Below are 17,374 nucleotides of genomic sequence, written 5' to 3'. Positions count from 1 at the left end.
AGTATATTGAGGCGATCATCGAAAACATTATTTCACGTGGTTTCCGTTCGCTTAACGTGTGTACCACTTCACACATTGTGTACTACATCACTAATTTTTATGCTGAATTGGATATATTCTAGTTTTATTGTTTGATCCAAATTAGATGTTTTTTTTATCTACAAAAGATCGACTCTTTTCGAGAAACAGTGTCGACTGAACAATAGATAGATAGATAGACTTGAATGCAATAGAAGTAAAATGGAAAACAAAAAAACAATGGTTAATCAGTACTAACATATTTAATTGGTCTACAAATTTAAAACAATGTAAATTAGAACAAGTTTAATACTTGCCATTTGTGCCACGCTTTACAAATATCAATTCACTTTTTGAAAAAATCAGTTTATTTTTTTTTTGTGTGTTACTTCTTGGTTTCTCTCCCGCCGAGCAAAATCCCTCAGATTTCTCAACTGCATGAGCTTTACGTAGTCAACATTTTGGGTCTCCAGCCACATTATGGCAATATCAAAATATTTGATTGTTTCCTGTGCAGAGGGGAGAGGTGGTGCAACATCTGTGTCTGCATCACTTTCAACACCTGTGGTACTCCAGTTAGAATCGTCTTCTGCTGAAAATTTGTTCGTTATAGAATTAATTATTGTTTCATCTGACATGTATTCGGCTGTGGGGCAATCACTGTCAGCACAAATCCACTCCTCCACATCATCAAGAGAAATGCCTATCTCAGGACCATGAGTCTGTACGAATTTCTCCCAAACAGCCTCGGCATTAATGACATCAGTTTCACTGAAACCTTCGAAGTCACTATCATCGTCGCTGTCTCTGTTACTGTTTTGCTTTACGTCAAAGGCAGCTCCAAGACCCTTAATCCAGCACCCCAGGTCTCTTGTAGTCGATTTTTTAATGCAACACTTCCCCAAGTTGTTGATCAAAACAAAGCCGGCATGTAATTAGGTTCTCACAGAAGTACTCACGGGTTTTGATGTGACGGTCGATTGACTCTTTTCATGTTTTCAATGAACAGAATATGTTGTGATATAATGTTTACACTGAAACGGAATTAAAGGATTATAACGTGACTTTCACACAGGAAGACGTTTAACTGGTGTTTATTTAATTCTCTGTTGCCACCTGTTAGCATTTACCATAAGTTTTCATTGATCGCTATTTCACCAGACTGTTTATTCACAGTATACTGACAACTATTTATCATAAAAACTTACATAATATATGATATCTTTAAACAGGTCTCGCTAGGATTTTAAAACTGGGTCTTTCTGCCTCTGAATTCAATCACTAAATATCAGTACATTTTCTCACCCGGCCGCCAGTCAAAACCTTTGAACTAGCCGCCCAGCTATTGCATCATGTTCTTTTTTTATGTACTCTTATAAAATGGCAACATGTATATACATCAAAGAGTCTTTCAGTCACTGAATTCTGTCATTGTAAATATCAGCACAGTTAACTGATCAACACATTTTCCCACAAAGCGGGTGGCTGAAACAGGACGAGCAAATCTTTGAATTTTCCCACGCACATATTACATGCGTATGGAGGACTCCTGCCTCAGTGATTTTCTGCGTCCCAGATCAAAAATTGACGTCCAAATATGCATATTTAAGCGTTTTTGAGATCTCTGAAATTAATTCTTATTTAGAACTTGCAAATTTCAAAATATGGATTATATTTTTATGGGCATTAATCACCATTTTCGATGATAAATCGAGCAATGTATCAAGGTTTAATTTATCAATTTTTATCATAATTTTTTCATGTTCAGCATATTTTAAAGATATTTTAGATATATTTTCTCTGGAAAAAATTGGGAGCAAGACGGACACCGCGTTATAAGCGGGATCGTGAGTTATCCGGGCGCGAGTTATCGAGGCAGTGGTGTATAGCTGATCTCAGATGGATAATGATTTAATAATGAATTCATGAAATAAGCTGAATAATGTCCAGTTTTCGCATGCCTTGGCAAGCAAAAGATGGACATTATTCAATGGGTTTCATGTTGTTGTTGTTGTTGTTGGGTTTAACGCCTTTTTTCAGCACATGATAGGCTATGCATGGTGGCCAGTATTAATGTGGAGGAAGAACCCGGGAAAACCCCAGGAAGAACCACCAACCCACAAGAAGCTACTGGCAAGCTTTCTCACATACCCACACTGGCCGAATCCGAGACTCGAACCCACGCAGACAGAGGTGAGATGGCAGTGATCCGTAATGGAGAGCGCTTTAGACCACTTGGCCAGTAGGGGCCCCTTTCAATGGGTTTCATACATTCAATATTAAATCATTACCAATTTGAGATTCTGTTTATAACAGGTTTTATTTTAATGGAAATAGTTTAGAGAGAAAGAAGAACTAATTTCTTTCATTCTGACATTCATTTGTTGCATGTAGAAAATAGTCCAACCCTGTAGTTGAATATTTTGCACAGTTCTATAACCATTAACATTTAAAAGTCAAAATTTTTACAAATTAAATTTCAGAGAGCATCTCTCCTTCTGACTAAATAGAACATTTGACTCCAACAGAATATTTTTCCAACATAGAATTTCCAATGGAATTTTTATGTGATGTCACAAGTCTCGTTGGATTAGACGATCAATGTTTCCGCTATAGTTTGTCATTTTCACTACTAAGCATTCCATTTATTAGATATTCAAGTAGGATTTTCATGTGAAGGAAGATTACTGGATGCAGAAATTCCATATTTATTATAATGCATTTGTGACCAGATATTTTCAGTATTTGATTTGAAACAGGTAAACTACTGTAGCCATTGCCAAATTTGATTTAAAGTCAGAATTGCATCACACAAGAAGCAACATTAAATCATTTATCTTGTAAATATGCTGTGGTTGAATAACATTCTATCAGTTGGGAGACCGGTTTATATTCACATTCTTCTGTGAACAGAGATGAGTTTATTTATTCCTATAAGCTAACAAGTAAACCACTCTTGTATATTGGGTGGATTTTGTGTTACAGGTATACCATCCACTCACCCCCCACATCTGCTATCAACTGACCTATGCCCATAGTTTTAGTTGTTGTTGTTTGGTGTTTAATGCCATTTTTCAGTGCAATATTGGCTATACATAGCATATACAAGTCTCTATGGGGTAAACTGTGACCTTTATTCCAATTCTCTTTTGGAAATTGATTTTTAAAAAATGGATGCCAAAATGTTGATAGTTATAGTAAAAACACAACATCTCATAAGGTGATGCAAGGACAATTTTCCCATGATCACAGCAAAGCAGTAGAGAGAATTCTGCATACGAATTTCATGGGCACATCTGAACCAATCAGAACAACATAAAATAATAGGTTAACAGATTGCAATTAAACTCAACACAATAAATTTAATGTGTACCGACTATGTGATAAAGTGAACAAAAAATGCACTCACTCATCTGCATCATCCCAGAGCCCACCTGTAATGTTCTCAAAGATGTCCACTCTCTTATGACAGTATTATTATGATATAAAGATGAGACATTTATAAAGATCCAGTAATGAAAAATAAATTCACTTACTCATCCCTTCCCTCCCCAGAGTTATACAATATGTTCTCAAAGATGTCGACCTCCTCTGCCAGGGCACGTTCCATAAGTCGTGTGGTATTCATGAAAAATGACTGAAAATCCTCTGACATCAATATCTGCTTTTTCTCCTCCTCACTTAGCTCACGGACTGAAAAAAAAACCAGTTCATTACTGTCATTATTTATGCAAAATGTATTTGGCAACAAAGAATGGACACTACTGCCATATAGAAAGGCAGGACTGAAATACATCCAAGTCAAAAGTGGCTCAAGAGTGATGCCTTGGTCAATTTATATGTTAACACAAGTCACATAAAACTTAATCAAATAACAAAATTTATGAAGTAAATTCAAGCAATTATAATGATTCCTTAAATAAAATAGTCTAAGAATAATTATGTCTCTCACTTCACCAAAACTTGATATTATCAATCTACAGCTAAATGGTGTAATTCTTACCTCTTATCACACTGCTATTAATTTGACAATAGAAGAAAAAAAAAATGAACATAAATAATTTAATAAAGGTCAGTATAGTTAAATTTCTAAATTCAACTGTCAGTTTTGTCTGATGTCTTTAAAAAGCCATTTGTGACAGAGTAACAGCTTTTAAACTTCATAAAGTGGCATGTGAACATTTTCAAAATAATGTCAAAGGTCATTTGACATGGTAGATTATAATAAAGCTAATCTGAGAAATATATTTCATTTAGTTTTAAAGCAGCAATGCATATCTGGATACAAACAATCTGATTAGAATATAAAATCATTTGTTATGGCCGTATTGATTTAGACTAATTAATGATAGACTGTCTTAACTTCATTAAACCACCCATTAGTACTAGAAACATACAGTTTTTGACCAAAATTTCAATTCATGTAACATTCTAATTACCCCACTTTATCCATTTTTATTTCACTTTAATACAAAAACCAAATGTATGAAAATATATTACCTAGAATAAGCATCATTATAAAAACAGGCAGAGAGAAGAATTGAAATTTTTGCATTTTTCTGCAAGACTTAGCAAACTTAAGAAATATTCTCACAGATATTCCATTAAAAATTAAGAATTCATGCAATAAAATTTGCTAGCAATTAAAGCTGTAATACTGATGACTTAAGATGCAAACAAATACTTTAGAAAGCATTAGAAACTACATAAAAATGTGAAAAGGACATACTATTTATTATATCAGCCCCAAAGTAGGTAAATCTTTAGAACCAATAAAGTATATGGCAATAGGTAAATCTTTAGAACCAATAAAGTATATGGCAATAGGTAAATCTTTAGAACCAATAAAGTATATGACAGATATGTCAAATTAAGATGCAGGAAATTGACTTAAGAATTTGTATGGAGCACACAAGGTTTTGATTCATGCTACAGTTGAAAAATGTCAATGAATTTTTTAAAAAAAATGAAAATTTATCGCTCTGCTTTGAAATAACAATTCTGATATTTTGAACTCATCTTTGCATTTGAAATAGAGGACATCTTTCTTTCATTGTTCTCTGATTTGGACAAAACACTTATTTTGTGTTAACTGCACTATCAGGTAGGTTTCAAACTTAGTTCTGTACATCAGAATTCATACAAATTAATCTAGTTTTTTATTCTTTTGTTTTTACTGAGAACATTTATCATTACCTGCATGTAGATCTTTGCATCTAATAATCAATAAAATTTATGACCAATATTTATCTGACCAATAAAGATTCACAAAGCACCCAAAAGAATAATAAAAAGTGAGAAAAAAACATTAGAATATGGAAATTTTACTGATGTAGCACAAGGCTGTAACTGCCCTGTATAAAATGGGAATATCTGACCTTATACAATAACAGGATGAAGGATTACGTTAATAAAACCATCTTGCAAGGCCAAGGAGTTTATGTGTCAACAATTTTCATTCTAACATAGTTCTGCCATGTTACAATAAAGAAAGCCGAACTGGTAAGATTCTGATAGCACATGCTTGTAGTGTCAAGGGCAAGGTTGCAAGCAATCAAGGTCTCTTACTTTGTAGACTATCTGAGGAATCCTTATGGAAAACTAAGGACAAATAAATTTATAAATTAGTAATGAAAATGATAGATTGTACATTATAATTTGTAACGGACAACAATAAAGGCTGAAACAGATGAGTTAAGGTTACATCCTATATGAAATAAAGAAAAGCCAAATATCACAAAAACGGAAGACTCCAGTTCTTACTTCCTCTTCAATAGATATACTTGATTAGAGAAACCAAACATTGGTGAAAAAATAAGTATTTTTGAAAATACTTACCTGATAATATTACCTTAGAAGATCATACACTACCTCCCAAATCCAGCACTCCTAAATACAGCCCTCTCTAGCTAACAAAGATGTCACCACATCTTTTCATTGCCAAGACAGAACTCAGGCAAGAGTGATCCCCCTTGGACAGAAGCACAGGTGATAAATCATACAATCTCTAACATATTACTGGAGTGAATATGCTTGTTCTTTAAGGGTTGTATGTATACATGCATATATAGGGTTTAACAGCATGTCAGCACAATACTAGCTATATGTTGCCATTGAAAAGCCAAGTTCTAAAAATGTAAAACTAAAGAAATTGCAAAAAAACATTAGGAAGATAAAGCCGGAACAAAGAATGTAATCATATAGTCCTAAATCTAAACCTTAAATGACAAAAAGTAAAGAAATTTTGTAAAAGGTAGATGAAACATAAAGGTAAAAATTGGAATTCCTTAAAATATAGTGCCTGATGTAGTTAGAGTGACTACGAAGCAGGTCTTGTATGACAAGTTTCAGTTAGGCTCTAGACAGTGGTTTGACAGGCATCCTGATCAATTACATCAGAACCCAAGATAAAATCCATTTCAGACAACAGGTCAAGGCTTTCAGTCGAGACAAGCTGAAACTAGCTAAAAGGCTGAGTAGTTTCTGTTCTAGACTATGTCTTCCCTTTCATGATGGCAAACTAAGTCTGAAATTGTGGTATGGCAGCCCTGATTGTGATGACTTCCATCTAAAAATCAGAAGCTCCTTTATTTGCTTTGTAGGTTTAATGCCATTTTTCAGCACATGGTTGGCTACATATGGTGGCCAGTATAACTTGTGAAGGAAGAACCCAGAAAACCCCCGGGAAGAACCACTGACCCACATGCAAGCCTTTTCACATACTCACACTGGCCAAGAGAGAAGACTCAAACACATGCAGACAGAGGTGAGATGGCAGTGATCTGTAAAAGTGAGTGCCTAAGACCACTCTGCCACCTGGGGCCCAAAACCACAGAAGGAAGTATGCTATCTGTGATAACGAGGTTCCTTTTGGGGAGAGATATGTCTCCGCTCACCTAAGTTTTGACTTCTTGCATGTGCAATTTTGTCCACACATTTTCAGAGAACTCTTTCCTTCTGAGAGCTTGTTTTGATATGAACCAGGAATGTTGTTGTTGTTGTTGGTGTAGGGTTTAATGCCATTTTTCAGTACAAGATAGGCTATACATGGCAGCCAGTATAAATGGTAAAGGAAGAACCTGGGAAAAACCCTGGAAAGAACCACCGACCAATGAGAAACTACTGGCAAGCTTTCTCACATACCCACATTGGCTGAGCCCGAGACTTGAACCCATCCAGACAGAGGTGAGATGGCAGTGATCCATTAACAGTGAGCACTTTAGACCACTCAGCCAATCGGGGCTCCCAACCAGGAATATATGTTCACTATTGCTAGGTTTGGAAGAAAAACCTGCATGTACGGTTGTTACATCAGGAGAATAGAAGGCAGGATTTTCATGGGAATATCCACTCTGGATTAAGATCAATGATCTATGATTTTTCCTACTTGACAGGAGCAATAAGGATTAGTTGGCAATTGGACTTTCTCACTTTTAGCAACACTCTAGGAATCAGAGGCAGGGCAAGTTCATTCTTCAGGAAAAGGGTATAACTGAACTGGCTTTCAGATCTAGGACTGGTTAGATGACAGTTGGAAGCTGGGCATTCCACCTGGTCATATATAGGTTTACAAACAGAAAACCCCAGCAGATAGAGATTCAACTGAATGGACAATTCCATATGGATCATCTGATTCTGGCAGAACAGCAAGATCACTAGGACACTGAGACTGCTAGATTATAGCTGACTTGAATGTGGATATGCATTTGTCAATGTTGACACAACGTAAGAAAATCATAAATGAGAAGACAGAGATATGGTGAATTGTTTTTGCTTTGCCTTCTGATGTAAATGACAGTCCAGTTGCCAAACAGAATGAGAATGCCCCTTCCAGATAATATTACTATAATCTAAAGGCATTCACTATGAACATTATCTTCAGAGCTCCAGAACATGCCAAATCAGGCTTAATTCTTGAAGAAAAGCAAGAGATGGGTACCCCTACCTCATGTTCTGGTATCCTCATAGATTATGATTTTCAATGGCTGATCAAGCAACAGAATGCATGCTGCAAGACAAGAGAGATTCTCCAATTTTCTGAAATGTGACTTCATGTAGTCCAAAGGTTTCATCATTTGGTTCAAGGACACATTCAGAACATCCAAGAAACTGCCAGATTTAAATTTGACTCTCTAAGCAAACAAAAGACTGCAGAGATAACTGTGAAGGCAAGTGCCTGCAAAAGAAAAACCTGGCTTACTCCTTCAACAAGTGAATGAAACTCTGGGACAGGATCAGATCAGATTTGTCCTTCTTGGCAAGATATTCAAGATGAAGCAGGAGCAAAACAAGCAATTTTATGCCTTGGTACAAAAGACTGCTCACTTGATGCTTATGCTAAATGCGGTCCAGGTAGTTTTATGCTTAAATTAGTATGAAGACTTACGTGACTCAGTCAACCAAAGGACTCATACTGAGCCCATAATTCTCAGTGACTCAGATTCAGTCTATGAATTCTCAGGGACTCAGGTTCAGTCCATGATTTTCAGGGACGCAGATTCTGACTCAAAATAAGTGTCCTGAACTGGCACATGGTTTACCTCTACAAAAACCTTAAACATTTTTGGGAAAACCCATGAGCAAGAATATGAAAGTAAGCATCTTGCATGTTTTGGCTGGCTGCAAAATCTGCATCCTGAATAATGTTGAGAACTAATCTCCATTCTGAATTTTTCAGACCCTTGAATATGCTGGTTAAGAGAGTAAAGATCTATGACAGGCTATAGCTTGCTGAGGGACGTGAGAAAGTCCGGGGTAATATTCTGGTTGAATTTTGATGTAATTCAATCTGTGCTGCCCTTTCTTGTATAATGAGTTTTTTTCTTTCCTGCTGCAGAACATTAACTATGTATGGACCTGTACAGATGCGCATAGCAAAAGTAGCCCTTTGACAGTGGGGAAGCATAGCCGAACATGATCTAGATGTCCTCTGAAATGATTTCAAGACCCAAGGGTAATTGGGGTAGAGTCTTGAGCATTGTATGGCAAAGTGTTGAGTCCCTCCCATTCCATGGTACAATGTTTAAGAATTTCTCAGTCCAGGATATCAGAAAAGGATGTCCATAGCATAATGTCATTTTCTGTGGGAAAGCTGTTGAGAGGAGAAGCTCTGTCAAAACTTTTTATCCTTGTCTCCCTAAATTTTGGCACAGTGGATCTAGGACAACGAGAACCTGCTAAAGAAAATAGCATGGTGGAGTGTTTCACTATCATTGCATTCAACTGTAAATCAAAATGGGCAATAACTCTTACAAAAATTCACAGGTGTACACTGATTTGTCATTATGTGCATTGTAAGATGCTGACCATAAAAATTATGTACCAAGCTGTACTGTGATCCATTTAAAAAAATCCAAGATAAGTTGCATTCACATGATTCTGTCTTACAGTGGATTCAGCTGCAAGACATAAAGGGCAATACCTCTAAGATAATTATGACAGCAATGTGACCTGTCAATATGTGTATCTCAAAATGACAAACTTAACGTGCACAAAGTTTCAGTTTGGTCCACTGAAACCTGTGAGAATAGCTATATTCAAACGATTCTATCATAAACTACACAGGGCTCCACGTAAAAAAGGCAACAGCTCCAACAACGACAGTCCCACAAAAAGACTGTCACTCAACTGGCAGAATCCTAGAAAACAAATTCAGTAAATTCATTTCCATTTCACTCCAAATGTATGAAAATAAAAGGATGAATGGAAGAGATAAATGCAAATCAGAATGCATTTCTCAGACCGCATATGAAAAATGAAAGACAAAGAAAATGAATTATGGATTCATTTCATGGTAGCTAACCCAGACTGGTCCAATGGTAAGATTCTAATCCCACAACCTTTTGGTCATGAGTCTGGCAGGCTAACCATGGCTCCCCTACTCTAAACATATTATTACTGGATAATGGATCTGTGGATTAAAAAGATGCTTTTAAATTTAAACTTGATATGATTAGATTCAGGATATCAGTCAAAACAATTATGACCGAGTCACACTGTGGAAGTAAAGCTAATGCAGAGGAAGGGACAAGTTCCAATCCATGGCAAGGTAATAAATATAATAACATGGCTATAAGAAAAATAAAACCCATGGGAATAGGAGCATTGATTATAAGAACCCTTGACAATATGGGGATCAAATGAATATTGGAAGTATAATTTCTCATATAAAAAAAGGAAAATTAACAAAATGCTCAAATGGGCCTGAAATGGCTCACCCAGCTGACATCTGCCTAATGGCCAAATGCTGACATCTGCCTTATTGCCAATTGCAAGCATAATTGGCCAAGAAATCTGGGTCATTAGGATACTGTCCACTAAATGCTCTCAACTGCACATGTAAAGGAGTCAACTTTATTTCCATTTTTTATTCCTACATTCATATTTGATGGCAAATCAGCATCATTTATCCAATGCTGAAAGGTCTTTATGCAATATACTTGGTCAAAGCTGTTTTCTAAGATAAAGCTATTTAAATGGTCTTCTATTTTCAGCAACAGCAGCCATATTTGATGGCATATTGCACTCATCTGCATACACTTTAAAGGTTTTCAAACTAGGATGCTTTCTTTTATATTTGGTCAAATTCTGTTGAGAATTTTTGAGTAGTTTTTATGGGTTTTTATACGCTGAGTAACAAAAGCTATATCTGATGGCAGATAAGCATAACTGCATGAATATATAAATATCTTATACTATAATACTGTCATATTTGGTCAAATTCTGCTGAGTAAGTTTTGAGAAGAAATCATTCAGAGTTTTTCTTTTTTTAGTAATAGTGGCCATATTTGAAGGCAAATCAGCATATTTTGTACAAAACCTAAAAGCAATTCATGACAGGGTGGATTCCATTAAAGTTCTTCAAATTCTCTGAAGTGATTTTTGAAGGGTTTAGTAACAATGGCCATGTTTGATAGCAAATCTATATCAATGGCATAGATATGAAAGACCGTTATGTCAAGATACTTTTTATCAGTATTATTTAAATTCTGCTGAGAACTCATTTCACAGTAAGGTAGCCATATTTGATGATGAATTAGCACCAATTGCACAAACTTAAAAGTATTTCATATCAGAAAGCTTTCCATAAAATGTGGTCAAGTCATGTAGAGCTGTTGAAAAGAAGTCATTTAAAGATTTTAATATTTTGAGATGGCAGACATATTTAAAGAAGGATTGCCTTCTCCAGTAGAAATTTTAAAAACACTTCAAAACAGGATGTTTTCTGTCCAATTTTGTCAAATTTGGTCGAGCTGTTTTTGAAAAGACGTCACATAAAGGTTTGCATATTTTTAGTAACGGTGGCTATATCTGATGGATTTGCATCATTTGTACAAACCTGAATGCTCTTTTTGCAAGGTTGCTTTCTGCCAAATTTGATAAAATTCTCTTTAAGTGTTTTCTTTTTTAGAAGGTTTTCTATTATTTTATAAATGGCAGTCCTACTTAATGGTATCATCCATACAAACTAAAAAGACCTTGCTAGAATGCTTTCTGAAAATTTGTCAAATTCTGTTGACGAGATTTTTATGATGATACCATTGAAAGATTTGTATATATTTTTAGTGATGGCTGCAATATTCAATGGCAGGTTAGTATCACTGTTGTTGTAGTAGGGTTTAACACCATTTTTCAGCACAAGATAGGCTGTACATGGCAGGCAGTATAAATGCTGAAGGAAGAACCCAGGAAAACCCCGGAAAGAACCACCGACACACGAGAAGCTACTAGCAAGCTTTCTCACATACCACATTGGCCAAACCTCAGATTCGATCCCATGCAGACAGGTGAGATAGCAATGATCCATAATGGTGAGCACTTTAGACCACTTGGCCACTCAGGGCTCCTGATTAGTATCAGCTGTAAAAACCTGAAAGACATTCATGCCAAACTGCTTCATGACAAGTTTAGCTGAAACTGGTTGTCTGTAATAGCAATTATAGCAATTACAGATGCTGGGCCACACCATATGCTCATTAGGTTTTATGGCCAGGTGAGCTAAACATGATCAAGCCATTTTGATGGGTACAGGTAGTAAGCAATTAAGTAAATGTTTATGGAAAAGAATAGAATTCTCACCAGTCTAAAATATCATTAAATATACCTGACCCAATCTCAGATGATTGAGTTTATATTTTGTAAGATCATCTGGTTTATTTGTTGTCATAATACAAGTATTTCTAGTATTCTAATGTTGATGATATCTGAACTCAATCAACTTGGCAGTTAGGTACTGTTACCTAATTTGACAGGTGCCCTAATAAACCCTCACTGTTATTTTACAGTGTTGTTTTTGCTCCAAATTTAGAATATCAATAACCATTTGTTTACAAGGAGAAATGTATATTACCATAAAAAAACATTCAAGACCAAGCTTAAAAATAGCTCCTTTCCTGCAAACTTTAAAAATTGGCACAAATCTGGTGAAAATTCCTCATATTTACTTTTACCTCTCCTCTTTCTTTCATAGAACCTTTTGTGTCTGAGTAAATGACCTGAAGAATGCATTATTTATATGTAATGGTCATACAGATACAACACTGCAATAATATACCATAATTTGTATAATACATGATTGATAAATAATGGACATGAATACCACATTTTGCTGATTTACCATATTTTGTATAATACATAATAAGCATGTAAATGACAAACAAAAAGTTTTTCTTGTGCAATCTAAAGATACTGAAGTGAATACCATAACTTGAATCATGCAATATCTAAATTAGATTCAGTGGTCAATAAAACGGAAAACCAAATAAGAGAACATATTTGATTTTGCCCAAAAATAAATGCCAGCAAATATATGTGATCACTGTGACCCAAATTCCTTTGAGAGTGATCTAGAGTGATATCACAAAATAAACTCAGGCATGTGAATGACAAAAAAACACATATCATTAAATTCAATAAATAAATCATTAAATCAGAATGCAAAGTAGAAATGAACATGGTTACAGAGAAGCTGAATAAATGGATACAAAAGTTGCCTCCACTTTAATACTGTATTACCTCTTTTTCCTATGACACATCCACCTCTCCAACCTTGACTCTGACATATGAAAAACCTGATCTTCATTACGTAACCAAATTGATATTCAGATCCTAGACCTTTGAAGCTTTACAAGGGTGATCTAACTATCTAAGCTATCTGAAATCATGCACCTAATATTTTGCAACATTGATCTATGCAACATCACATATTTCTAACCTCTCAGATTGTATAATAGAAGACACAAAAAAGATAGCAAACTTTACTGTGTTGTATACTTCCTTTGAGGAACAGAAAGCAGAAGTTCTACCTCAAAATTGTGTAAACTTAAAACAATGTGAATCATTTTAAAAACAATTATATAGACCTACATTCAATTCCAGAAACAGGTAAATATTATTATTAACTACTTATGAAAATCCAGCAAACTGGAAGTTTTGAGAAAAATCCAAAGGCGTTAGTGAGCTGAGGCTCAAAAGATGCTTAACACCCATATGTGTCAATTTGTCACGAATCTATATTGTTATTTAATGCAATGCTAAACTGAAACCCTAAAAAGTAGGTTGTAGTAACTCATTTTCACTGTACACCTCATGTTTACCCCAGTATGTACCCACAATGAAATTTAATTTCAATAGACATATTCAAGTAAGAGTGATACTGCTAAGACAGGACAATGGAGAGACAGAATGATAAGCAAAGCACACTAATGGGTGAATGAACAAAATGAATCATGTTTATGGCATTATATTGTTAAAACCACTCACCTGGAGGTTCCTCTTTGTAGTCCAACTCCTCCTGTGTTTGTAGTGGTGGCACCATCTCTACTTGTGGCATTCTGCGCATTCCGGTTGGCGACTGCACCACATCCATCGAATCCGTGTCAGCATCATCATCTGTGTGATGATCATTGTCATAAACAAGAACTATAGAGTTAATACAATTCCAATGCTGCTCAACAACAATGTGTGGTCAGTACTGTAGGTTACACTGAATGCATAATGAACTGAAGCGTTATGGATACACTGTTATTTTGAACTGCTGTGGTAATATCTATTACTTTTCAACAACTGTCATCAATACGTTAGGTTCTTCTGCTATATTGAACTGCAGTGTTAAGACTACACTCTGATTCTAAATTAAAATTTTAAGACTATAATATTATACTGTACTACAATGTTAAGACTACACTGTTATTCTAAACTAAAATGTAAAGACTACACTATTATACTGAACTACAATGTTAAGACTACACTGTTATAATGAACTGCAGTGTTAAGACTACATTGTTATTATGAACTACAATGTTCAGACTACAATGTTATACTTAACTACAATGTTAAGACTACACTAATATAGTGAACTACAATGTTAAGACTACACTATTATACTGAACTGCAGTGTTAAAACTATACTGTTATTCTGAATTACAATGTTCAGACTACAATGTTATAATGAAACGCAGTGCTAAGACTACACTGTTATACTTAACTACAATGTTAACACATTAACCCCTGGTGACGAGTTTAAGTGGCAGGAGGTAGTAGCCTACTGCTGAGCTCTGAGGGTCAAGGTCATGTATGATACGCTAAAGTGGGTGGTATTATAGAAAGGTAGACAGATGTAACTCTACAATGATACCAAATAATCTGGAATTTCTAGTTGCCCTACAAAACACAAAGGGAAAAACCTAATTTTTGGACCCAATTTTTATCTACCCAAAATTCGCCTGTGGTCGGAATCCAATTTTGTGTCTGGATTTTAGACTTTTTGGTCTGAGATCTAAGGCAAATTGGCATGAACTGCAAACAGATAGATGAACCTTTGCAAAAAGTAGGATAAGATGGGCATTTGGAATAAAGAATGGTCTCAACACAAAAATAATGGTCCATTAAGCCAAAAAAAAAAAAAAAAAAAAAAATCCAACTTTTACCCTTATGCTTATGCGCGAGCCAAATAGCCAATGAAAAACAATGTTTCTAACACAACTAGGCAGTATGTTATTGGAAGATCACCTGGAAGTTGGTGTTCTCGGATGTATTCAGAAATAGCTTTCAAAATGCGTTTCCTACTCGAATTTCTGACAAAAACAACAAAAACCTCCAGGGGTTAATGTGTTAAGACTACACTATTATACCGAAGTACAATGTTAAGACTACACTATTATACTGAACTGCAGTGTTAAGACTACACTATTATACTGAACTGCATTGTTAAGACTACACTATTATACTGAACTACAATGTTAAGACTACATTATTATACTGAACTATAATGTTAAGACTACATTATTATACTTAACTATAATGTTAAGACTACATTATTATACTTAACTACATTGTTAAGACTACACTATTATACTGAACTACAATGTTAAGACTACACTATTATACTGAACTGCATTGTTAAGACTACACTATTATACTGAACTACAATGTTAAGACTACATTATTATACTGAACTGCATTGTTAAGACTACACTATTATACTGAACTACAATGTTAAGACTACATTATTATACTTAACTATAATGTTAAGACTACACAATTATACTGAACTGCAATGTTGAGACTATGCAATTATACTGAACTACAATGTTAAGAATACACTATTATACTGAACTACAATGTTAAGACTACATTATTATACTGAACTATAATGTTCAGACAACTCTGTTATACTGAACTGCATTGTTAAGACTACAATGTCATACTTAACTATTGTTAAATATATTTCAAATACTCTTCAGTTTGTGGTCACTGCAGATGGTTGCACTGCTATATTCAACTGCAGTGTTAGTAATTTTCATATACTTTCTTGACAACAATAAAAAAAATTAGAAACTAGGTTTGAATCATCAAATTGAGACCTGCCATGTATGTAAGTACAATGACAAATTCTTTGTGGTAAAATGTTGGGCAAATGTAATTCAAATATTGCTAAATGATGCAACAAATTTATTAAAGTGACCTGCAGTGTAAATGCACTTAAAATACTGCTGCAGTGTAAATGTACATAAAATACTGTTGCAGTGTAAATACACTTCAGACACTGCTAATGGGCCAAAAAAGAGGTTAGTAGATTAATCTCTATCTATATTGTAAAAGGATTCAAAATAAAGGATTAGTAGATGTATGTTATTCTACAATAATAATCTACCATGTATAGCATGAAACAGAAATCTTGTAGTGTCTCCATTTGTTGTAAACCCCTAAAACTGTTTCTTATTCATTCTTACCTAGAAATTCTTAGTCCTTAAAGCGAATATTAAATTATATTTTGCCATTTTAGTTTACTGACTTAATTTTTAAACACCCTTATGATCACAGAATACTAGTACTTAAGTACTGTGTGATGATACAGCTTAGCTATCTTCTGTTAGTGAAGAGCCATCTTGACTGCAGCCATTCCAGGATTATTTCTTGACATGAACCTAATATATACAGACTGCAATTTCAGAGACTATATTAATGAGCATTTAAGTCCATAAAACTCTTGAAAAACTCTTTGTACATTAAAATAACCCTTTTGATATGACCCAGGACTATGGTTCTATGAAATTTTAAAGCACATACATTTCTTTGTTTTGTCAGTTTAAAGCATAAAAAATCAGTAAATGATAAATTGTGTCTCATAAAAATAACAATAATAGGATGCAGCCAGCAAAGATCTCACACTGCAATGAACATTTTACCCCACACTGAGAAAAGCCACTCCCAATTGTAAGCTACCTTGTCTGACAACAAAATAGTATATACTTATCATGTTACCCCCTCTTGAGACATGTGAGATGTACCTCTTGAGGGAGGCACTCCCCAATTAGAAGCCACTTGTCTGACAAGAAAATAATATATGTTTATTATTTTGTTCCCTCCTGAAAGCCACCTCTGGAGGGAGTCCACCCCCAGTTAAAAGTCACCTTGTCTGATAACAAAAGAATATATATTTATCATTTTGCCCCCTCCTCAAAGGTGAAAGGTCACCCAGCTTGTGAGTCAACATTTTATTGCAGAAAAAGTTGCTTTCATAAGAAACAGACCAGTGTATATGCAGGTATGAGCTTAGATGGGTGATAAATCTTAAGAAATTAATAATACAAGTTAAATAATTTCATTTGCCTACAAGCCTTGGGCAATCAAAGATTAAAATTAATCAGAGTTTCATTCATTTCAAAGGACATGAATACTAATGTATGATTATATTTATCACATAGCAAAAATTACTGATTTTATACCAAAAAATAGCAGAACAGTCTAGCAGCATCACACCTGTAATTCAAACGAAGTATAGATGTAATTCACACAATTCTTACATTTTTTTCGACAGATGCTAAATCCTACTTGACATTACTGACCCAAGGCC

At 34.8% G+C, this 17,374-nt stretch overlaps 1 protein-coding gene across 8 annotated transcripts in view; it reads right to left on the bottom strand.

The window, feature by feature from the left end:
• Positions 1–17,374, bottom strand: part of LOC149791364 (cytoplasmic dynein 1 intermediate chain 1-like) — a 96,445-nt gene that overhangs the window by 37,305 nt on the left and 41,766 nt on the right. For 4 of the 8 annotated variants that reach the window (XM_089969920.1, XM_089969913.1, XM_089969918.1 and 1 more), the window contains 3 exons: positions 13,780–13,908; positions 12,468–12,512; positions 3,555–3,711 (listed from right to left, as the gene is read on the bottom strand). In XM_089969920.1, the coding sequence (XP_089826046.1) occupies positions 3,555–3,711; positions 12,468–12,512; positions 13,780–13,908 (331 nt within the window). Of the gene's footprint in view, positions 1–3,554; positions 3,712–5,586; positions 5,620–12,467; positions 12,513–13,779; positions 13,939–17,374 lie in introns of all 8 variants that reach the window. The other 4 variants (XM_089969914.1, XM_089969917.1, XM_089969915.1 and 1 more) reach the window with 3 other exon arrangements.

Source organism: Sinohyriopsis cumingii, chromosome 9 (genome assembly GCF_028554795.1).
Source record: "Sinohyriopsis cumingii isolate HCF-2022 chromosome 9, ASM2855479v2, whole genome shotgun sequence".
Lineage (NCBI taxonomy): Eukaryota > Metazoa > Mollusca > Bivalvia > Unionida > Unionidae > Sinohyriopsis > Sinohyriopsis cumingii.
The sequence above is the reverse complement of the archived record's forward strand: the minus strand, read 5'-3'. Positions and strand labels throughout refer to the sequence as shown.